This window comes from Leiobunum rupestre, chromosome 4, assembly GCF_980474605.1.
Source record: "Leiobunum rupestre chromosome 4, qqLeiRupe1.1.hap1, whole genome shotgun sequence".
Taxonomy (NCBI): domain Eukaryota; kingdom Metazoa; phylum Arthropoda; class Arachnida; order Opiliones; family Sclerosomatidae; genus Leiobunum; species Leiobunum rupestre.
The window spans coordinates 67,129,033-67,154,804 of NC_143387.1; the positions used below are offsets into that span (position 1 = coordinate 67,129,033).

Here is a 25,772-nt window from a genome sequence, read left to right on the forward strand (position 1 = left end):
AGTTTACAGCGTACGCTAAGGTGTAGGACTAACAATTTATCATTTAATTTTTTCGTAAGTCACCTATTTTTTCACGGGTATGACGTAAATTCTACGTTACTATCAATAGCTATCAATAAACATTTATTTAATTTATTATTAAGTTGCTTATTTATCTGTTACGGGTATGAAGTAAATTCGACGTCATTTATAAAATATGTATTTAATTTATTTTTAATATTTATTTTACTCTGTTATGACGTCAATTTTACGTCACTAAATATTTATTTTATTTTACTTTCAAGACGCGGATTTTTCTCCCTAGAGGCTCTTGTGTTCTTGCATATGACCTGTGCCGAATAACCAATAGGCGGAGACCTACTAAACTCGAGCTAATGGCTTTTTTATATATATTTTGTGAGCCCCGGGCTCAAATTCCGTGCAGCTATGCATATAGGCATAAGTAACATAATAACAATAAGTGTGACAATTAACGAGATTTACAATCAAACTGATTTTCATAGTTATTGCGTAATCAAGATGTTTTCTTCAGCACAGAGCCCTCTAGTGTCTAAAATACGCGAGACTTCCGCCAAGCCGAAATATCCTGTTTCCGATAGACAGCAATGATAAAAATTAAAAACGTTTTTCTCGACGCCACGAGCTCATGTTTTTTTTTAATCACTCATGATCCCTTCCATAAACTGCAACCTTGTACCTCTTCGTGGTGGAAGGGAGTAGCAGGTGGAGGGGCAACCCTTCATGCTGGCCAACTAAGGCTCTGCTTCTTTCTTAAGCTAAGGTGTGAGGTATCGTGCTGAGGGCTGAGTGGTACCGGGGAAGCGAAAATACGGTATCGTGAACGATCCCCTCGGGGCACCAGGCGACACCCCGTTGTATTTTAACCTCCCATCCGGACAGAGGATTAAGGCCGGTGACCATCTACTTTCCACTTTTCTCGTGGGATCTTTTATGAATTCCAAAATCCCAAACAACAAAAAACCATCGGGCAAGGGTCTGTCTTTGACAGCACCCGGCTCTAGCCAGGGGAAGGGTGTATCGCAGGATACTACCCTCCCTTCCACAAGTTCAGGTCGTGGTGTCTGTCTTGGAAGAAACCGAGCCCATGTTGCTAGGGTCTGCCTCCGGCAGTACCCAGCATCAGAAGCAAGGGTCTACCAAAGACAGCACCCCGACGGAGGGAAGCAAGGTAAGTGCTTCCAAGGCTCGTACTCGTAAGAGGAACAAGCGTCGTAAGACACTCAGGAAGTTGGCAGAAGACTTTGCAAAGGGTAACTCCTCTTCAAACAAGAGAACAAGGGAGTCGGACCACGACTCTCCAAGCTCTCAGCAACAGGCTGCCAAAAGGTCTAAGCCACTGACCTTCAGTGAAGCTGTGGGTTCGATGCGGATGGAAATCATAAAAGAAGGCTTTCCCTCGAACGGCTTAACCATCCAGCGCGGAGTTCTGGAGAGGATAGACGGGATACCCTCGGGTAACCCTCTTCCTCAATTCCTGCAATTCCAGCTGAAAGGAGGTGCCCTGGTTTACCTGTGCAAGGATGACTTCACAGGTAACTGGTTAAGTCAGGAGTTCGACCGCAAAGAACAGGTTCTCCAGGGAACGAGGCTTTTGGAAACAAAGGCCAGTGACCTGCCGAACCCTTTTAAGGTCGCTCTCCGAACGAGGGACGTCTGGACGAAGGACCGTAAAGTTCTACTCAGGCGTCTTCAAACCTTCATCGGTGCGCTGAACACCAGCTGTTGGAAGGTGCTGGGCAAAACTGAGGAACCGGCGGCCATCCGTTGGATTTTTCTAATGGATGGTGAGTCGGTAACGCCATCAAAGCGGCAGGATTTGCTGCTCAGACAGGTTTGGATAGGGGTATCTTTAAGATACTAAGTAACCCAAATCAAACTTCAGTCGTAAGTGCTGTAGAGGGTGGGGTTAATCCTGTTGATCGCATGCAACATGCTATTATCGACTCCTACCACTGTCCGGTCAACCAATCCGGTGAAGTCTACCAACCAGCCAAGGCTAGTTCCTTGGTGGAACCATGAGATTGGCAGGCTTCGCAAACAATCTAGGAGGCTTTTTAACAAAGCTAAGAGGTCGGGTGACTTGGTTGCCTACAAGCACACCCTCACTGCATACAATAAGGTCATCCGCGAGGCCAAGAGGGACTCGTGGAGGAATTTCTGTGAGAATATCTCTGATATTCCCAGTACGGCAAAGTTAATGAAAATTATGGCCAACGATAAGACTAAACATCTTGACACTATTAAGTTGAAGGATGGCAGTCATTCTTCGTCGGGTAAGGAGACTCTAACTCATATGTTAGATGTACACTTTCCTGACTCCAGAATTACGAACAGTACTGATTCTGACCCCCTTCCCATTAGGATTGCACGTACCAAAAGGGAAGATTGGGCGGTGGCGAATAAAATTGTCACGCACTCTAGACTTATTTGGGCTTTAAGTCTTTTAAGCCCTATAAGTCTCAGGGGCCGGATGGGAAAATTCCCATTCTGTTGCAACAAAGCCAAAGCCCCTCGCGACTCCAGTACGTGCTCTCCGATATTAGGCTTAAGTTTTTATCAACACGTTGTCATCCAAAACGGTAAGTCGCGAGTCCAAGTCACAGCCGAAAAAAGGTTCGGTTAGAAAATTAGCATTAAAGCAATAGGAAGTGTCATACTTATTGTTATTATGTTACTTATGATATGGGTCATAATAAAGCTTAAGCCTAGGGGCTCTGTCTGTTGTTATGGATATGACGTAGCAATCAGTAAGTATTTAGAGTGACTGACAGAGTTATGGAACATAATTATACACTTACGATAGCAAACATATAAAGTGATAGATAAAAACGTACTTTGGAAGCCTCTCTCAAACTTTCCGCTGCTGAATTTCCCAGAAAGAGAGTAAATTTCAAGGTGCCACCCAAGGCCCGTAACGTTATTCCAGGAGCAGGCAATAATACGTATTCTGCTTTCAAAAAACACAACATTATCAGAAAAACGTTTTCCTCATTTTTATACCTATAGACCAATAAACAAATTGCTTAAAGGGAAACCAACATTTAGAGCTAAGCCATTAGAGGTTCTACGTTAATTACTTTATTTATACTAGATGGCGCCTAGTTAAAAGTTTTGGCGGGAAGGGAATAAATAACTTACTAATTTATTGCAAATTCTAATTAAAAAACCGCTAATTCTAACAATATTTCAAGTTTATTTTAAAAAACTTTAAAAAATCAATAAAAGTTCTTGCCAGGAAAAATTCGGCATAAAAAGAAACATTAAAAAATTCTTAGTCTTAGAGTTTTTAAATAATTATTTGGATTTTACATTTCAGACTGTTGGCGCCATCTAGTAATACTTCGGGAATTTAAACGTCAGCCTTTAATGGCGTTGCCCCCATGTTACTACCAAGAAAGCGTAACAGTCTATTCATACCTAGGGCGTGTGTATTGTGAAAATAGACTGTATGAACTTTTCCCGAGTGTTCGACGCACATGTAGAAAGGGTGGACGCCACCCAGATTGTCACCCTGTTTTAAAAATAAAGGCTTTTAGAACCAGAATTTATTTCTTTATATTATCATTGAAATTTTTTCAGTAGGTAAAATTTATCATTATTTGGCCCATGGTAAAATTGACTAGTAATTATAAATTTTAAAAATTGTCGTTTATTAGGTTTCGCATCGAGACATCTATTATTCATTGTTAGTGGACTTACTTGGTTGTTTTTGGGATTCCGAGAGAAAATGGAGGATGTCTTGTAGCTCAAATCTCGTTTGAAAGTGGAGTGAGTGTTCTCGCCCATCCCGAAGAAGTTTCGCGAGGCCAAAGACGTCGTTATTTGCACGAATTGCTTCTCTAAGACGAGTCCATTCAAACTCGAGTTCCAGCTGAGGATTAAAGATTTTTGCGTTGAAATTTTAAATCGCTTTTCATATACGTGGAATCAGAAGTATATTAAATATCTCTTAAGGGAAAAAGTATCCATTTAGGACGTAAATATGAAACTTGTATCTTCACGGTATCGAATTATCCCGATGTTTGCTACCACACATTACACCGCCACACGGTTCAAAAATTACCATTATCATTAGCAGTATAAAATAAAAATAATTATAATAATCAGCAAGCTTAGGCCTAAGTCATCTAACAACTTTTAATGACTTTAATTCAGGTGGCCGGGTTACAATGCGTAGGAGGGTGGTGGTAATTCTTTCATGCCACACTTATTATTACCGTTAATTTCGACAAGTTTTTATGAAAAGAGGAAACCGAAGAAGCTGAATACTTATTTCTCAGAGATATCTAATACGCTTCTGGTTGAATTTATTCGTTTACATAGTTTGAGCGTCGTCTTTTCTGATAATGGCGAAAGTGAACGGCGACCCTTGGTCAGTTGGAAGTACAACTTCGTAGTTTGGATTAACTGCTTTGCTTTGGTACCGTTGTGTCGTTGGTAACGAATTCCTTGTTTTCGGTTCTATCTATTTATTAAGAGTATTTTTACTGTTGGGTTACCGAAATGATGAAATTTTTTACACCGACTACGCTGAAGATGGCGCTACACGACACTAAGGGGCTTTCTCACTTACATTTTATAACGACGCATGACGCACGCTTGATGGCACGTGTTAATTAGACCGCTCCGCGAAGCACGCGTTGCTTCCCGTAAATGAATAGGAACAGGAAAGTCGCCTAGTGACGTGCAGCGCCATCTTCAGCATTAGCGACCGAAAGCTATCGCTACGCCCTCTTTTGGTTGGCGTCGAAAACTATACTCGAAATCAATGTTACCTGAGACAACTGAAGCGGTCGGCATTTAAATGATTTAACATAAATAAACATTCATTATCTGCTCAATAGATGGCCTTAGTCTTCTTCCGTTTTTTAAAGGCGCAATTTTCCAATAAGAGCATCCGCAGATAAAATATTATCTCACAACTTACGGACTTTGTACTTACGTCGCAGTGTTATTTCAAATTCAATTTTTAAGTGGGAAAATATTTATAAGCAAATACTAATTTTTTACAATCTCTTTCAAGTTCTTACTTGGTATTAAAGGCAGACAATAAATTTCGCTTAACTCTAATCTAATAATCTAATAATATTTCACATATATATTATTATATATGGACTATATTTCCGGCGGAAGTCGAAAAATCACCGCCTTTGGTAGTGACGAAAGTAACTGTGATTTCTAGTATAGAGGGTTATGATGGATGAAATAGAAGCTAGAAAAGCTTAATATTTGAATTTGTTTAAAATTTTACACCATTACGACCGAGGGGTAAGACACTCTGCGAACTCGGTGTACACTGCCGTACCTTTGACAGTGCTAAATGGAACTCGCGAACTCTTGAAAATATGTACCTTTAAAAGTGCTAAATGCACGAACTCGGTGTACAGATTATCTGGGACTGTCTTACCCCTCGATTACGACTATAAAATTTCGGCATTTTTTTTCCTAATTTGACAATAGCAGACGCTATTTCATAGGCGCTACATCGAAACTTCGGAAGAGCATCGTGTCGCAGCGCCACCTAGACTCGTTTCGGTCGCAAATAGTCAGTGTAAAAATATTCTACTTCACGACTTGAGAACAAAACTTAAGCAAGTCTGAAAACCCCCATTTCGAGAAAAACTATCTTTTTGTTTTATATCGAGAATAATTGCAATAATAATCTAAGAATTAAGGTATACTAAAACGAAGTTTAAATTAATATTAAAGAAAATTAACAAATCGATTAAATGTAAAAACAATTAGAATTATTTTCAAAAGTCAGGTATCTCGACTTGATTGACTCTTGCTACGTGTAAAACATTTTTTTTAAATTGAATAATTAACTTCTTCCTCCTTTGACTAAAATCAAAGTGTTCCGAGGTGGAAAATTCCAGGTGGACAAGAGTGTGCAAAATAGTGGAAAATTCCGGCCTGGACAAAAGTGAATTTAGAAGCCAATTTGGCCAAAAGTGACCCATAAATATTTTTACCACAGAAAATTATAAAATAATAATATAAAAATATTTTACCACAGAAATTTCAGATTTGGGCTACATAAGGGATGGTCAGATTCTGATTAACATTAACGTTAATTGTTTTGGAATATTTATTTCTAACATTGTAAGTTCAGTGTAAACTAAGACATTTTTACAATAATTACAATTATTTTTAAGCTTTTAAATTCAATTTTTCTTTATTAGCCACTATTTGCCACTATTTTCCAATTTTCCACTATTTGCCACTATTTTCCAATTTTCCACTATTTGCCACTATTTTCCAATTTTCCACTATTTGCCACTATTTTCCAATTTTCCACTATTTGCCACTATTTTTCAATTTTCCACTATTTGCCACTATTTACCAATTTTCCACTATTTGCCACTATTTTCCAATTTTCCACTATTTTCCAATTGGCCACTATTTGCCACTATTTTTCAATTTTCCACTATTTGCCACTATTTTCCAATTTTCCACTATTTGCCACTATTTTCCAATTTTCCACTATTTTCCAATTGGCCACTATTTGCCACTATTTTCCAATTTTCCACTATTTGCCACTATTTTCCAATTGGCCACTATTTGCCACTATTTTCCAATTTTCCACTATTTGCCACTATTTTTCAATTTTCCACTATTTGCCACTATTTTCCAATTTTCCACTATTTGCCACTATTTTCCAATTTTCCACTATTTTCCAATTGGCCACTATTTTCCAATTTTACACTATTTGCCACTATTTTCCACTGGCCTGGACTTTTTAGGAACACTTACTGAGTATCTTTTAGCATCAGCTGCGAGACATATCTCGCCAATCGAAAATTTGACTAAATCCTAGCTACACTCAATTAATTTTAGACTATCTAGGCCAAAGGTCAAACCTACCTCGAACGTTAGGCTATAGTCGCTGTCGTAGCTAACCCGAAATTCGGCGTACCCTCTTGGTTCTCCGAAGAGCGTCACGTTGGAGTCGTATTCCAGAGGAACGATAAACCCAGTGGCCGTGATGATTTTGGCACCGGACACCACGTAGTTGCTCGACTTGGGCAAGAAACATGACGGGGAGTTGTCGGAAGCCGGATTCCATTCGCAGCCTTTATTCAGACACTCTTCGTACGTTGCCTGTCCTGTTCGGGAAAATATATTACGTTTAAAGGGAGTATAAAGATGGTGGATCAATGAAAGTCACGATTTGGCCTCCAGGAGCGCTGTTGATTGACGTTTAGACTCAAATGTCTGTAGAAGCTAGGAGCAACAAACGCGGCACCCCACGCAAGGAGAACGCAACCCGTCAAAAGTCGTGCATTTTCTCGCGTACAATTTTCATTGGTTAGACGCTTTAGCGCCTGCTGCCGTCGGAAGGGGAAAATTCGGAAATGGGCTTCCCCCTTTCCGTAAAACGTTCAGCGTAAAGGCTCGTCCAATGAAATTTGTACACAACACTGCGTTAGCGTGTTTAAAGGCTAGCCGTGTTCTCCTTCTGTTTGTTACTCCTAGGTAGAAACTACTAATCCTGTCCAGTGGGATTTCCCCCTTAGAAAAGTGGTAGATTATTCCTTTGAAACAGCTCATTGTGTAAATTAGTGGGAAAACTACTATCATAATATACTGCAGTGCTGATTGAGTGGAGTGAGAATGGGGGGGCTTTAAAATTAAATTCCTACCCCACAATTAGTCTCAATATTTAAAAACAAAACATTCCCTTTAAGATTTCCGATTGTATAGTTCTACAGATAACCGACTACCTACAGGGACTCGTAATATAATATTTAATATCTATTGAAATTTTCAAGAGATTACCTGTCGCTATCTGTTGGTGGGTTTTGAAATTAAATCAAATTTATTTCATTGAAATTATGCTATTTTAGAAATTGTTTTGGAAGTACCTACATAAATATGAAACTATGTTACCTGTATTTGAATAAATACGTGGGCCTTTTGAAAATTTAAGATAGGCTACCTTCAGTTACTACTACCAGGGTGTACTTTACCGTTAATAATAGGATATCTCGATTAATTTATTACTTAATATTATCACTATCAGATCATATTTTTTCACAGTTAACTTTTCTTTAGACCTTGGTAGGTAAATTGTTAAGCCTCGCACATTTTTACAATGTTTTCGGGCTTTACATTAATTTAAAAAAATGTTCTTAAATTGATGTCTATTTACGTTTTGTAACTCTATAGAGACATCTAGTGGGCGTTTATTTGCATTACGATTTTAGAAGAAAGTTTCGGATACTTACATTTTCAAAAGTTATTATTGAAATATTACATTCGTAAGTAATAAAAAGAATGTATTTATTTATACTCAGGGAGAATGAATATGTCGAGACTATCGACGGACACGTTGAGGCCCTAACCCCGTCACGCTAAGGGGGGGGGGGAGGGAAAAAGGATGCGGTCTTATTTTTTGCGTCCTCGCAGCAGCGTTAATCGCGTCGAAAAACGTAATTTTTAAGAACCAATGAGATTGCAGTATTATTTGATTTTATTAAAGCGGAGGAGCATACCGGGGGCCCCAACGGGTGGAATTGGAGAAACGCCAAAAATAATCTCGATATATTCATTCTCCCTGAGAATAAATAAATACATTCTTGGTAATAATAAAATTTTAAATAAATTTAAATTTAATTTAATTTTGGAAATAATACCATTTGATAGATAATATTTTTTACTATTTGGTAGAATTTGAGTATTTTTTTTTAGATATTAGTAGCTTCTAGCATAATTGGTAGCAGACGATATTTCCAACGTCCACTATATGTCCCAGAAACGGCTATTAACGTCCACTGGATGCCAATCCGATTTTTTCGCGAATAGTACACAATATAATCTTGACTTTGGTAACGAGTCTCATTACGGTGTTGCTGGTCCGCGGATGTCCCTCGAAATACACGGGACTACGTGTTAATCTCCCTGGCATTCTGATAAGCTAAAAATTGTACTTGAATTGAAGGTAAAACTATTCACGCTGTATATATAATCCATAGAGATAATCGAAATCGTCTGTAATCGCGATCTAAACTTCAAACACGATTGTTTTACCTTTACCAGCTGCCACGATAAGAATTAGAAATTCTTCGCCGGAAAAGTGACATTTATTGATTATAAGGAAGGTCGCTTGATAACGGTGCATACGCGTCACGCTTCTTCCCTGTGCCGCTTCAGGGCGGCGCGGAGACATTTCGGGCCCCGGGGCCAATTATCACTGGCAATTCTAACTGGAATTTTCAAAATTCCCGCCGTCGCGTCGATTTACCGGAAATTCGTGCTAGTATATTTTGGCCAAAGGTCGAATTTTTATCGTCGATTTTCGAGAGAGATCTCGACAGGGTTGGAGCTGTCGACTTCGCTTTCGAGAAGGAATCTTTCGATTGCGTAATCGCCGCAGTTAAAGGAGAACGGTCAAGCTTTAACCAGTTAGATAGCCCTATAGCCCATTAAAAACTAAAATTTCTGGCGAAAACCGCATCAAAAAATATTGAGTGGGTAATTTTTAGTAAAATAAAGAAATTTCGGGAAATTGAAAAGCGCGCGTCCGCCGCGACACCTGGTGAAAAGTCGGTGAGATAGAAAAACAACGTAAAAGCGCGCGCTGCTGAAGACGCAAAAAATTTGTTTTGCACGCGCGGCGCGTCCAAGTTATAAGAGATCTTAAGCCCCATTTTCATGCTCGCTGGTAGCGGATAAAAATCGTCAAAATTCGCTTCCGCCACTCGCAAGCGTGAAAATAAAGCTAAAATATCTGTTTGAAACAGATCGACGCGGAAAGTGAAAAAGTGTATAGCTGAAGCGGATTTTGTCGATTTTTACCCGCTACCAGCGAGCATGAAAATGGGGCTTAAGCCTAAATTGCGCGATTTTAAAAGTTAGGATAGTTCGCGAATCGCTCATACGGGGTTAGGGGCGCTGGCGGCAGCCCCTAAGATGGTGGCGAAAATTCAAACAAAACACCTGGCGTTATTTTTTGTTTCAACGTTTTGGGCCAAAAGCTATTTTTTCAAGACAAAAAAAAGGTACGTGTTAGTATATTGAACGTCTTGTTAATCTTTTGATACGGAAATAAGGCCATATTTGGAAAAGCTTGGCCGTTCCCCTTTAATGAAAAGTACGACTGGGGTGGTTTCAGTTCATCTACAAATTATTAATTTGCATTGCCAAATGAATAATTGGATTTTTTTAAGCAGGAGTGTTGTAGACATTAAGTTTAAAAAATATCAAGGAATTAGTAACCGACTACGAGCTTTTCTATGGTAGGGCTTAATGTGAAAATTAACTTTACCTTAAATGTGTTTTAAACTAACAAATTTAAGTTAATTGTGAAATAACTCCAAAAGTTGATGATATACGTTTTATATCATCAGTAATGATTACTTTAATAACGAAATATTTAATCTATAATTTACAATTAACTGAAATTATACGGGTAATTAGTTTCAAAGGCATACCAAGCTACAATCAAGCTCATTCAATCAGTAATTAATTAAACTAGCTGGTTTACCCATATTCAGTTAACTGTAAATTACATGTAGTCATTTACTTCACGCGTTGAATATAATTAAAACGTCAGAAGTTAAAATATCCACAACATTCAACGCAATTCCCACTTACTAACCACTGCCTTCTATAATACTAGGCCTAGAAATAAAAATAAAAATGGGGTGGCGGTAACGATTTTGAAATATCCGATGGAGGTCGCTTTTTCGGGTAGGGAAAGTGCGGGAAATTCTAACGTACGTGAAAAATTTGAATATTAATAGCGAAAATACACTTTAAGAATGTCAACATTCAATTTATAGGACAAATAATGAAATAGATTTAGTAAAAAACATTTAAAAATAAGCTTGGATCTTCTACAGGTTTTTTAATCCATTAAAAAAAAGACATTTATTGTTTTGAAGCCACCAGTGACAGGAGACTGCTGATTGGCCGCAGCCGTTTAACCTTTTTTACCCCAACCAAAAAAACCAAAGAGAGCGACATCTAGCGCGAAAATCATGTCAGTTTGAAAATGTCATTTAAAAAATCGACGTAGCTACCATTTCTAGGCCTAGTATTATAGAAGGCAGTGTACTAACAATCAACGATATTTACAAAGTAGTTTTTTATTTTTTATTCTTGCACTAAAAAAAATCCGGACCAAAAAAAAAAAGCAATAAGAAATACTAATTTAGCGACAGAATTCGGACAAGTGATGCTACTGATTTGGACGAATTCGAACAATTGAAACATTTGTTATTTCGGCGGTTCGGATGAATGAAATTCGAACATTTGTTCCACCGTTCGGACGATTGAAATTCGAACAAATGTACCTACCCCTTTAAAATAAATTACGTTACCAATTTTAAAAAATTACAACAAGCGAATTAACTTACTCATATACATAACAGGTTATTCTTGTAAATTTAATTAAAGTTAAATTAAGTTCATAATCATTTTAATGACCTAAATGTAAAATGCATCTTATAAATTGATGATAATATTATTTATCCAATTTTAAATACGCGCCAACTGTTTACAGGAAATGTGTGATAATATTGTCTCACTTTCTGTACTAGAATTTTCACCTTTGTAAGGTTGAAAACCGACCAATTCATAAATTGCTTACAGAGAAACAAAGTTTCCGTGAAGCCCTTAGAGGGTCGATTTTAATGCTTTTATTTATACTAGATGGCGCGCTAATTTCAACTTTTCGGCTGGAAAGGTATAAATAAAATTTTTTGAAAAGCTTCTAACACTATTTTAAGCGATGTTTTTTTATGTAAAAACTACAAACAAAAGCTCAACCCAGGAAAAAATCGTTATAAAAAACACGAATGAATTATTATTTTCGAGGTTCTTTGATATTTTTAAATTTATTCGTTTCAAACTGCTGGCGCCATCTGGTAATTCTTCCAGTATTTTAAAATCGACCTCTAAGGGCGTTAACGCCGTGAAAGGATCTTCTCCCATGTCCAAAGTGAATATCGGTCTACTGAGTAATTGGAATTATAATGAAGTTCTTTAAAAGAAGTAGCACTTTTAAATTGATTAATTATGTTAATTACACATATTATCTTAATTATCCCGTTCAAAGGGCTCCCACCAAAATCTCAAAAAAAATAGGGAAATAGGGGATTTTTCTGGCTAGAAATAGGGTGAAATAGGAACCAAATATTTTAAAGTAGGAACCAAATAGGGACCATTTTAATAAACAAAAATAAGATCTTCATTTAAACTTTTAAAAGCAGCAAATTTTTAAAATTGACTTAGTTTTAATTTAAAAAATGTTTTATCACAAAAATTAAGTACTTAGTTTTAATTTCTAAAAAAACTTTTATCAATCCCAAAAATGACTATAAATTTTTTGTAATAATTCTATCACATTAAATCGGGTTTTTTTCGCTTTTCTACGAAATATTTTAAGCCGATGGTACTTTTCACCAAATGTACTAGAAATAGGGTGATTTAGTGACCAAATCCCGATTTTATGGTGGTTTAGGGACGTCGAAAAAAAGTAGGGGCTTTTAGGCATTTTAGGGACCTGGTGGGAGCCCTGCGTTCAATTAAGAAACAGACGTTTTGTGTATTATAATAATAAATAATTTACTTAGCAACTTCGTAGTTCTATGCAAATTGAGCCAGACAATTAAAATACCCTAGGTAAATAGAGACTGGCAGCATGACGTCACGCCGTAATTTGGCTATGGCCGCCATGCTGGTGTGCTTTTTGTTTCTAATTGGTAAAAGCATGGGTTACGTATTATCTACGTCACGCTGAAAAATGTCCCTATTATGATAATTAAGCACTTTAAAAGTGCTACTTTTTGTTAAGTATTTAATTATAATTATACTTACTCACAAGGAGACATCCCGAAGTGTAACCCACCGATTTTGTTCAAACTCGGGGGATTGGTAGACCTTCATGTATCATGAAAATACCTAAAGGGAATTTATTCAATGGGCAACCGTTTAGCCATGGCAACGATAAATGTTTTTGTCAACACAAAATATGAAATTTTCCCATTGAAAATAACATGGGATTTTGACCTCAAATTGATCAAAAGTTGTTCAATTTTGATGTTTTTTTTTGTAAATTTTTATCTATATTTTCTATTTTTGGCATTTTCGAAATTTTGAAATTTGTTCAAATTTTTCACAGGGGGGTCCTAGGAATCGGTCAGAATCCCATGATATTTTCAGTGGGAAAATTTCCATTTGTTGTTGTCAAAAACATTTTTTGTTGCCATGGCAAAACGGTTGCCCATTGAATAAATTCCCTTTAGGATTTTTCATGATACACGAAGGTCTACCAATCCCCCGAGTTTGACCAAAATCGGTGGGTTACACTTCGGGATGTCTCCTTGTCAGTAGACCGATGTACACTTTATGTACACCTTAAATTTAATATTTAGAGTGGATCTTAAAGTAAATAACAGAAGTAAGAAGTCTGACCGTTTTGGAAGGGACATTCGACTCGATCCAATTCCCCCGGTGGTAGAGTTTCCTTTTTCTGGTTGATGGTCAACACAAGGACAGTAGCGACCACAGCGCCGATAACCAAGAGGACAACTAGGACCGCGGCCGCGACCTTTTTCTTACTGACGCCGTCGCAACAACCCGAAGATTGGCCCAATTGGCCGCCTAGGTTCCTCAGGTCGGGACTTTCACCTTCAAAATCGTAACTTTTCTTTTTCCTTTCTTCCATCTTAACGAAGCGGCGGATTCAACTGATATACTTGGAAATCCAGCCAAATGATCTTTCTCGCGACACCGACTAACGAGAGTGTCTTTTGATTCCTTCGCGTTTCTCTGGTTTCTCTCGATACAACTTACATCCCGCGTAATAAGCGTCGATGACGACTAAGCGGATATAAAGGGTAATTTTTACGTCGTTATTGCCACACGACCAACTAACCTAATGCGAACCACAGAGTGATAAGGGGAAAAGTTCGCTTCACGATGGACGGAATTCCTAGGTAACTTGGATTCATGGCCAATCGAAAATAACGTCAAATGTCAATCATTATCTAATCTAAGGCCTTTTATCGTTACGATTGTATCCTTGTATGTATTGACAAGAATTTATTAGTTATAACGGAGAATACGTATCCGCAACTATATTCTCCGTTTTAATGATGGTTCCCTACACCTAGGAGCAATAAACACAGCACCAAACGCAAGGAGAACGCAACCCGTCAAAAGTCGTGGATTTTCTCGCGTACAGTTTTCATGGGTTAGACGCTTTAGCGCCTGCTGCCGTCGGAAAGGGAAAATTCGGAAATTGTTTTCCCCCTTTCCGTCAAACGTTCAGCGTAAAGGCTCGTCCAATGAAATTTGTACGCAACACTGCGTTAGCGTGTTTAAAGGCTAGCTGTGTTCTCCTTGCGTTTGTTGCTCCTAGGTTACACGGAGAGAGAGAGAGAGAACCCCGTTAATAATAACTGCAATAAAAATAAAAGCGTAGTTTTATGACGGTATCTGTGTGACGTCATCAACTCTTTCAATAGACCTCGAGGCTCGTAGCCGACATACAAATGTTTCCGAACATCAAGGGAAATTCAACTTCTATTAGGGTTATAAATATTTGCCTTATCGAAATACCGCTCTCTCTAACTACTAACGTTTGAAATGAAGCCTATACCATAAACAACCTAAAAACTATAAGTATGACGTATGAAATATGAAACTCCAAATTATTTGATAGTAAAAAGCTTCAACGATTTAAAGTACGCTAATTATAAAAATTATAAAGTGCGTGACATGTTCCGACTTTATGGCGAGTGCGCCGCCGTTTTCAAACGCGGTTTAAAGGCCGACTACATAGTTATTCGGTTTACTCTGTCCATGCGTTCAGTCAATAGGAGCGGACATCTCCATAGAAGAGGAGGGGTTCAAAAATCAAGTGGCTCTGCCGAACGGCGGAGACACGAACTGAGTCTAAGCGGACGAATTTTCGTGAAAATTGTTTTTTCTCCCTAATGCTTTTCCTACGGGAATTTGTTTTCCTAACTGTGTTGCAATTCGGAGACTTTTTAATAATTTTAGTGTTTGTACTCAACTTTGAATTTTTCATATGATTTTTAGTAAGTTTCCAAGTTTTATTTAAGACTACTTTCATAATTTTCCCTTAATTATTTCGCTGGTAATCTACTTTTAAAATCGACGAAAATTTTAAGGCGAGGAAATGAATTCCCCGCCTTTTGGACCTGTATTTGTGCTAGGCCTCGGTATTGCGCAATGATTTTTAAATTCCAAACATTAAAACCGAGGCCTAGCACAAATACAGGTCCCAAAGGCGGGGAATTCATTTCCTCGCCTTAAAATTTTCGTCGATTTTAAAAGTAGATTACCAGCGAAATAATTAAGGGAAAATTATGAAAGTAGTCTTAAATAAAACTTGGAAACTTACTAAAAATCATATGAAAAATTCAAAGTTGAGTACAAACACTAAAATTATTAAAAAGTCTCCGAATTGCAACACAGTTAGGAAAACAAATTCCCGTAGGAAAAGCATTAGGGAGAAAAAACAATTTTCACGAAAATTCGTCCGCTTAGACTCAGTTCGTGTCTCCGCCGTTCGGCAGAGCCACTTGATTTTTGAACCCCTCCTCTTCTATGGAGATGTCCGCTCCTATTGACTGAACGCAGTATCAGTCACGTGCTTCTTCCATGCTCTGTCTTTCACTGGAAGCTGGCTCGCTGCGAGACACATGTGCTATGCAAGCAGCCGACCACCAGTGAGAAACAGAGTAAACCGAATAAATATGTAGTCGGCCTTTAATGACACGGAGTGGGTAACATTTTACCGATGAAGCCTAAAAATGAGTAAACAGGGTAAATGCATTTTTAGGTTATACACAAATGTTTCTTTTTATTATTATTTTTAAACATTTTTGTCAGATTTTTTGTCAATATATAGTTAACATTATATTTATTTATTTTTATAAGAGGATTTTTCTATTTTTTTAATTTATTTAAACATTTTCTATTTTTAGAGGGTATTTTTGGACATTCCAAAATTTAACAACGTCCGGACTAGGACCAAAACCTTAAAAGAAGCAGAGTTGCCCAAACTGGCAAATGCTGATCTCGACCTTCAAAACGATTCTCTCGAAAAAAATTCTAAATTTTGAAAAAATAATTACTACCTAATGCCGATTAGATAAAATAGTTTTTCCAGAAAGCCTTTCCTTAAAAAATAAGGATCGTAATACCGCGGATATTGGCCTTATTTTATAGAAATCGCAGGTAAAATATTTAATGTATTAGTTTATTTCAAACTTGGTTCATTGTCAAAGTCCACGAACATTTCACTACTATTAGGTCTTTTTTACTAAACACTGTGATAGCCTGCCGTTATTATTTCTTGCATTATAGGTTAATCGTTCTTGAAGATCTTACAGTGAAATTCACTCGGTATGAGCGCTATAGTGAGTTGCAGGCTAAGAAAGACAAAATATATAGTACAATCGGCGCAAGGATGCCTCAGATCGTTTCCGGTCATTCCACCGCGCGAAATTTGAATTTGGCCATTTTACGGTCAAATTCGAATTTTGCTCTTTTTGTCGTCTTTTAGCGCCATCTAGAGACCGAAATTGGAATCTTTATTTTTTAATTTCATAATTGTGGTGGCGAGCAAATTTAAAAGATAAGGCATTCCTATCATTCTTAAATTTAAAATAGTATGTATAATTATTTAATTTTGTAAATTTATTTCTACGTCTTACCAGTTAAATCGGCAGTTTCTTTTAAAATAGTTACCACGCTTTCTTTGGGGTAACGTTGTCTTAATGCGCTATAGACGTTTAAAATTATATTTTTATCTTTACCTGTTAACAATAAACCTTTATCATGCTTTTTATAGAAACCTCTTGGGCTATTTAAAATATTTGGAGCTTCAATTATCGAACCTTCTTTAGCTGCATTCAGTAATGAAACTCGTGACAACATGAAATTAAAAAATAGATTCCTATTTTGGTTCCTAGATGGCGCGAAAAAACGATGAAACTCACGAAATTTGAAATTGACCGTAAAGTGGTCAAATTTAAATTACGCGCGGTCGACCGGCCGGAAATGGTCTGAGTTATCCTTGCGCCGACTGTACTATATATTTTGTCTTTCTTAGCCTGCAACTGACTATAGAAGAAATCGAAAATATCATCTTAATACGGAATGGGATAATGAATATTTTGTTACATATAATGGCGGACAATGCGTATGTCTGATAAAATACGCGAAAAAGTAGATTAGTCCATAATTAAAAGGGATAATATAGCTAAACCCTAAACAAATTTGAAGAAATTAAAAAACTTGAAGAAAGTAAAAAACTTACTAATAACTCGTACCGATAGGTGTTCGAGCAAACCAAAAACGCGAATCTCGGATCAAATAGATCTTCGAGTAATAAACTACATAAAAAAAAGAAAAAAATGAAAAAAAAATAATGTGTATGTCTAATTTGTAAGTTTCCGCTAGCTATACCGAAAAAGGTAACATAAAAAGTAGTATTGTAAGTCGGAAAATTTCACTCTCGGAAAATTTTCCGGAAAATGACCGAAGCCTTTTTTCTAATATATTGTTTGCAAATTTAAATAAAGCGGCATTTTCGCCTAATTTTTTCGAATCTAAAAGTAAAACTAAACATCTAGACTAGTTTAAACTGATTAACAATGTAACACTATTAATATTTTGTAGTATGTTTACTGATATTAGACATTTTATATCGATCAAAAGTTAAAAACATTCAAAACCCCTTAAAATTTCGATTTTTTATTTTCCGATTTGCGGGAAATTTTCCACATTTTATTTTTCCGGAAATTTTTCCGCATTTTAATTTTCCGGAAAATTAACAACACCAATAAAAAGGCATTTCGATTCAAAGCATCCTAATTTCAACTTGGAGTACAACGTCGGAAGTGAAGCGAGGAAAAGTAAAAGAAGTCGACTTTTCAGGTAAATTTCGCTGGGATGTTAGTGTCTGATCACACCGTTGATAGAGGGCAATGCGACGAACAACAAACCCTTTCATGATGGTCCCTACATCAGAAATTCTAGAAGTGGCCGACTCATTAGTTGTGAGTTTCGCTAATAAGAATGAAATAATGACGGCAATAAATTCTGGGCAACTTTCAAGAACATCCAGTTACGAGAACATTAGATCAGCTACACAGTGGTTTAATGTCTTGTCAGTATTTTACCTTGCAAATGGACGAATCAACAGGTAAGATGACTGAGTAAGGGCAAGGTTCAGGAGTACCTTCGAGGAGTTCTTCCTGAAATTAACCTATTTTTGGAATCCAGAAAAGATGAAGTCGATTTCCTCTCAAATCCCGTTTGGCTCTTTAACTTGGCCTTTTTAACATCCTTAACGGCAAAACTCAACGAAACGAACTGCAATCTTCAATGAAAGAACAAACACGTGAGTAAAATGCTTACAAGGAGACTACCCGAGGTGGTTATCACCGATTTTGTTGAATATCAAAAACATTTTCGGTTGCCATAGGAAAATTAAAGCCCATTGCAATTTTTACCTTTGGCAATTTTCATACTACCATAAGGTCTACCTAACCCCCGAGTTTTAACAAAATCGGTGGAAACCACGACGGGTAGTCTCCTTGTAATTGTGATAGATAGTTTTGTGGAAAGCCTCAAACTTTGGGTATACCAAATGGAAAAAGGAGACTTAAAACACTTTCCAAATCTAATCGACGAGACACGAAAACTCCAATCGAAACTAAAGAGTTTTTCAATTATTTGAAAATTTAAATGGGTGAAATTAAACGAAGATTTAAGGACTTCAAAGAAATACAGCCAGTCATAAAGTTTATCAAGTTTCCTTTTGGGTTCGTAGACATCGAGAACGTAGCTAATGTCATAGCCAACAGTTTCAAGTTCCAGGACACCGAAGTTGCATTGAAGATTATTAAGCTGTGATTGTGAAATGACTGCGAACTTGGAGCAAGGCGTAATGAAGTTCAATTTTGGAAAATTGTCGAACCAGTGCACTATCCGATACTAAGAGATTGCTACGAAAATAATGCCATTTTCCCGTCAACTTACCTCCGCGAATCAACGTTTTCGACAAGGATTTTCGTAAAAAGCAAACGACGAAAACATTTTGAATAAAACCTAAATATTGTTTGAAAATCACGTATTTAATAAATTAACAATTAATTCTATTCATTATCCCGTTTAGTATTTTCAAAACTATTTCTATAATTTCCTTTTAAGTAATATAAGACATCTTGCGGCGACCCGCGAGGTGTCGTTCAGTTTGTCCGATATAGCAGCTCTCACAACTGCCAGTAATTTTGTAGACTCCCGGTAGATCAATTTGGTTGCGTTTGTCTTTTAAATTCATTACAAAATTAACGGTCTTGTTTAAAAGTTTGAACGAAATACCCCAATTGGTTTCTCTGGATATTACGTTGCCTATTTTAGGATAAATACCAGGGTAATATGAGGGTAATGCTATTCTTCGGGTAATAGACTATTTTTGGGATATGAGGGTATTTGCTTGGTTTTCAAGTTTATTATGGGCACGATCGATAATATTGGGGTGAAATCCTCTGTCTATAGCGATTTGTTTTAAGATAGTTCTCTATTTAAGAATAGTGGTGTGTTACGTATATTTACGGCCCGAAATACCAAAGTGAAAAAATCTGATACATTTTGGGTCATTGGGTGCGGAGAAAGGTTTTCCGTATACTGATATGTCTACTCTATAAGTGCCTAAATCTGTTTGGGTATCTAAGAATGGAACACTCTTTCTGTTACCAGTACCAAATCAGTAGCGGAGCCAGGATTTTTGGGGATGTAGGCCAACCATTTGGGGGCCCCCCTAAAATTATGGAGGCCCCCCCCACCACAATTTTTTCAAATCCGTTCACGTGGATTATTTAATTGTTTTTTATCAAGTGGTGCGATTTTTGGGTAAAATGGGTACGCGACGAAACAATTAGAACGAATTATGAATTTAAACATTACTAAAACCAGAGTGTGTGTTGATCCTTTTTTATGTACCGATACCACTTAACAAATGAGTGGTTATTTACTTATTTCTACGACTGAATTCCAGTCCATCAATTTACATTCATTCCTTCGGTACTTCGCATGTGCATCCCTTATATCAGAACTTACAACTTTACGAAAATGAATGTACGTAGGTACACTAAGTAAAGTAAGTTTAAGAACCATTTATTTGTGAAAAATTAAAACTAAAAAATAAACTGCTGTCAAAGAAAAGTGACTCGTACCTTTGGACGGAATAAAAACAGCAGTGTCGTTAAGCGAATCACTCGCATTGCATATTTAAAAATTAATAAATAAATAAATTATTTCGCAAACAAATTACAGAATTTTCTGATATTAAATAATTTGGAGGCCCATATATTAAATTTTGGAGGTCGCTTAAGACGACTTTTGGAGGCCCCTATCAAAATTTCAAGTAGGCCCAGGCCTACCCCGGCCTCTTGCTGGCGCCGCTACTGTACCAAATTCTACTGTAAATGTGATAAAGTGATTGAAGTCGTAAAGGGTGTCAAAAACCAATTTGGAAACTTTGTTCATTTCCCCTCCAAATAGTGTACTTTTAATCGTTGAAGTCTTTTTCTATCATATAAGTATGACACTAGGGGAAAATATTTTACTAGTCCAGTGACGATTTCGTGAATTATACTTACGGGAATGCAATCGACAGCGCTTGGTTAGTTGTTATTTGAAGAAAAGGTCTAGAAAAATTTTAAGAGCTATCGAAATGAATACTATGGACCAGAAGTGTATAGTATTCTTATCCCTACGCCACTGATGTTAATCACTTGAAACATGCACCTTCGCATGCTCATCATATTGCAGAGGAAACATTGTTAAATTAACTTTTATATATTATTACACAGTGTTATTTTAAAATTATACATGGTTAGTTCAAGAGATATATGCGCGGTAAATTTTGAGCCGTTACGCGGTGTATGCATCTCAGGTTTGGCGTTAAATTAAAATCTACGTCGAGCCTACGAAAGTTCATGTTTCATTTGCATACTTTTCTCGTAAGAGATATATTATAGAATACCTTTGGCAAAATAAATATAAATTATTGAAATGAAACATAAAATTCATTACAAAAACTCAAATTTGGGTCCCTGGCGGTTTTGTGAATAGTAACAAGCATTATCGGTTTGGCTGGCCAATCGAGAAAAAACGCTAAATTTACAGAGTATGGCGAAGAAAACTATCGTAAAATATGCACGGACAAGGATACAAGTGTTATACATATTTTTGTTATGTTACTTACTAGTGTTGTTCATTTTCCGGAAAAATAAAATGCGGAAAATTTTCCGCAAATCGGAAAAATAAAAAATTGAAACATAAATTACTTTTTAAGGGTTTTTAATGTTTTTAACTTTTTATCGATATGAAATGTCTAATATCAGTAAACATACTACAAAAATTAATAGTTTTACATTGTTGATCAGTTTAAACTAGTCTAGAGGTTTAGTTTTACTTATAGATTCGAAAAAATTAGGTGAAAATACCGTTTTTTTTAAATTTGCAAACAATATATTAAACTAATCATGGAATGAAAACTTTTTATTATTTTTCGGGAAAATACGGAAAATTTTCGGGAAATAAAGGCCTCGGTCATTACAACACTATTACTCACGATCACATCAAGAGGGTAAAACCCCACATAGATATCAAATTACCAGATTATGGATTTGCTAATCCTTCAACTAAGTTATCAGTGGTGAAGAAAGACTGTCGTAAAAAATGCACTGACAAGGATACAAATGTTATATTTGTTTATTACGTTGCTTACGATCGTGTAAAAACCCGCGAAGACGTCAAATTTCCCGATTATGAATTTGGTAATACTTCTTCCAAATTTCGTCTGCCATGATAGAAGTTCCCAATACCTGTAATCTCTAGTGTTTTTTTTTTTATTATCGACTGATTAAGATTAGAAAAAATGAAACGGACACTCAACAGGAAGAGATATTTAATTGGTCTTTTTTTGGTTTTTCTAACAAAAATCAGATACGGTACTTTTTTTTGCCAAGGTTTGGAAAATAAAATACAATCTTAAGAAGAAGAAAAAAACAATAAAATTTTTTTCAACTTAAAAAAAATTGATACAAAGAAATTCTCGAAAAAACACAGAAAACGTAATAATATTAGATATATCGGTACTTGGTAACAAACGTAAACATTTTTTCTGAAGTTTGGCTGCATGTATTGTGGTTTTATTTCTATTTTATTTTTTCGCAATTTGGCCCTTTTTTTATTCAATTTGTTTTCGCGAGTGGTCGAAAATTGTTATTTTTTAATATAAGGAATGGGGAGGAAGATTTCGAAAGCTATTATAAAAATTTCGCGAATTATTCCCGCGCAAATTTCGCGAAAAATTCGAGAAACGTAAAAAACCGCTATATATTCAATTTTCATCAGTTCTATATTTTTACTCATTTTTGTATTTCATATCTTTTGTTTGGTTTTTATATATATATATTTAGAGAGTTTTCGAAACAACCAAAAAATTTACGTAGATCATTTATATTTTGCGTGTTTTCACTTTACGAGTAAGGTATGTTACATACTCTGAATATTGAATTTTTATAATACCATTCAAATATTTACACTTGTTTATATATTTGGTTTTAATTTTTCTTCATTATAATTTTTGTTATAGCAGGCCTAAGTGTTTTACATCACAGATTTAATTATTATGACGACGTTCTTAACTTTTCCGACGATTGAAATTAAAAAGATTACAATTTTTCTCTCGTAATAATTTACTTATTTTTATTAAATATTAACCAAATATTTCCTCCTCTTTATCTAAAAGCCCCATTCCTTTTTTAATTTATTTGAAATATAAATTTAGGTTTTTACTTTTATTTTGTTGATAAAACCGGCATTTTTATTTAAAAGAAAATTAACTAATGAAACTAATTTTTTTATAGAATACTTAAGGTTACGTTGCGTTTATTTAAACAGATACAATTAAAATGAAATCGCTTTTTTGAAACTGGACAGAAATAGACTCGCCTCGAACCCCTCAGCGAACGATATTCCACAACATTTTGCTCTAAGCCAATCGTTCAGTTCTAATATTGGATTTTTCGCATATATTTCATGGTTTTTTTTTTAGAATTATACGTATAGAAGCAATTTTACTCTAGATTATCTATATAAAATGTGGTACTATTTAGCCCTAAGTAATTCCCAGTTTCAGCTAAAATAAACCAACTTAAGAAGTACGAAACAACGTTTTCTTTGACAGTGAAATGTTTAAATTCGTTGTGCTATATAAGGAATTCATATTTATCAGGATATATCTCCTACGTTAAAGTTCGTCTTCTATGAAAAAATGAGCAAATTTTTACTTTTCAATTCTGAGCGTTTTTACGATTTTTAGACTCCCGCGTAAGATTAACTACATTTAAATTAAAAATAAAATGATAATTAAATCAACGAGTTGCGACGTATTTACAATACCGGTGAAATTTTATAAGACAATATTGAATATTGAAGGCGATGGATAATCATTCACGCAGACCAATAAATAATAATAAAACCTGACATCTTTACGATAATTGCAAATATTATTTTAGCTGAAACCGGCTTTCTTTGTTTAATATTATATTTTTTAAGGTTAAAATGAAGTATTAGCGGTGTGTGTTTATTAAAAAGAATACGAGTTTTATACGGAATAGCGTTTAATATTTTCCCCTCGCGGTCTGGTTTTTGGTTGTATTTATTTCTTTTTACGATCTTAAATATTTTTTCTCATGTTTAAGAAACTAAAAAAAGCGATCAATAAAGTGTGTTATTTTCATCCGTACCGAAAGAAAAAAAACGGAAATAAAATAAATAGATTTTTGTGTTTTTTTTTTATTATTTTAAGGCTACGGTTTTTCTTTTTTTTATAATATACGCGCTATGTGTGTGGTTTTTTAATATTTTTATTCACAATATGTAAGGTACTTAAAGAGCGCTGTTATCTTAAAAGGTGTCTGTGTGTGTTTTTTTCCCCAAAGCATTTTTTCTTACTTTATTTTATTTCATATTTGAATATATCATCGCATTAATTTTTCACGCTTAATAATATTTGTTTTACCCCATGACTGTTTTTTTTGTAACTCGTTATTATTAATCCCCCAATTCTTCACACGTTCCCAAATAAATCAGAACTAAAAAAAAGCACTCAGCTCTCTTTTAACCCGTTACCACGTAAAAACCAGAAGTATAACACTTGGTCTATGAAGCATTTCTCTTTCGTACTATCACCATTTTACCCTCACCATTGACAATTTCGGAGGATCTATTTTTTTTAATAGGTTAGTTTATTTCGCGTGGAATGATTTAGTTTCAATCGTTAATTTTACGTTCCGATCCCATACTTTGTAATTATTTATTTTCGCGCCAAAGTAAACGTTATATTCCATTTTAAAAGCGTTTTAAATTTCGTCAAGGTTTGGCATCAAATGGTAAACAATAGAGCTGATGTAATTACATTCCCGGAAGTATATAGTTCACGAAATCGATACCGGGTGGCGCTATGTAGATATTTCTATTTGGCGTCACTATGACGAAAGGATGTAGTAGAAAATTTCACAAAGCGTGATACTTATGGTTGTTACGTTACTTTTACACGCAATTGTCAAATCGTAAAATTTAAAAATGATCGAAACCAATTAAAAATATTTAATTAATTTAGCCAATTAAAATTGGTCGAATGATACGATGAAGTCATAGTCGACCGTAAATGTGATGCGTTTATTTTGGTGTGTTATCATGTATTTCGCGAGTACCACAATGACTATTATAATGGAGTGATTCCTTCTAAAGTATACACATAGCACTTGACACAACTATCGGTACTACGCGATAATGAAGAGTGACATTTATGAATTTTTAGATGAAATCGACCAATTTTTAAAGTAAAATTTAAGAGGGCGTAAAACAATTTAGATTGTTTGACAAAACAATGTTTGTAAAACCAAAAATTTAACAAACTTATATAGTAAATTTAAACGACAAATTGAAAATTGCGATTTAAAATTAACGCGTTGCTTTGAAATATAAAGTTTAGAGTGCTTATCAATGATATTTAAATTTCCTTGAAATCGGTCATTAAAATAAAAATAACACGTATTAAATCAATAGAAATATTTTTTAAATTATATATTTTTTAACTACTATATGTACCTCATCATCGTTTCAAAATTAATTCGATAAAATAATAAAAATAATTCAAACCATTCGCGTATTTTTTTGTTGAAAGTCGTTATTTTTCTCGTTTATTTATTTATTTTAAAACTTAAATTAACGCTAATTTTTCGGATATTTTTAATTTTTTTTTATACATATCCGCGGTTAATATATTATAACTATTTAAATTTAATTGAATAGTCGAAAATTATGATATATATGGTTATATATTTTATGGTATTTGTTTCTCGTGATTATATATATATAGTCGTTCAGCCATAGGTTTAGATTATTGCACCGCTAATATATATAACGTTCGTGTGAACACAGTTTTTGTTTTTCTATACGTACCGAACCGAGTGAAACCTAGCGTTTATTTTGTTTTACGTGACGACATCTCCGCTAAAATGTTGAATTGTTTTGGTTGTTAGAATAAATGAGAACGGAATTCGACACGGTTATAGTATCAGCAAAAACATATTACAATCGTTATGTCAGTAGGAATTTGTATGTTAGCATGAACACTCAAAAATGACTAGGTTATAATAACAATGATATTCTCTCGGCACTTAAAA

At 35.4% G+C, this 25,772-nt stretch overlaps 1 protein-coding gene across 1 annotated transcript in view; it reads right to left on the reverse strand.

The window, feature by feature from the left end:
- LOC149948822 (lysosomal alpha-glucosidase-like) overlaps positions 1-13,925 on the reverse strand; it is a 32,109-nt gene extending 18,184 nt beyond the window's left edge. Inside the window, exons 1-6 of the mRNA XM_090173964.1 lie at positions 13,441-13,925; positions 6,886-7,127; positions 4,341-4,486; positions 3,721-3,892; positions 3,439-3,532; positions 2,856-2,968 (exon numbers count right to left, since the gene is read on the reverse strand). Coding sequence (XP_090030090.1) covers positions 2,856-2,968; positions 3,439-3,532; positions 3,721-3,892; positions 4,341-4,486; positions 6,886-7,127; positions 13,441-13,693 — 1,020 coding nt within the window. The 5' untranslated portion in view covers positions 13,694-13,925. The remainder of the gene's footprint in view (positions 1-2,855; positions 2,969-3,438; positions 3,533-3,720; positions 3,893-4,340; positions 4,487-6,885; positions 7,128-13,440) is intronic.
- Between the last annotated feature and the right edge of the window lie 11,847 nt (positions 13,926-25,772).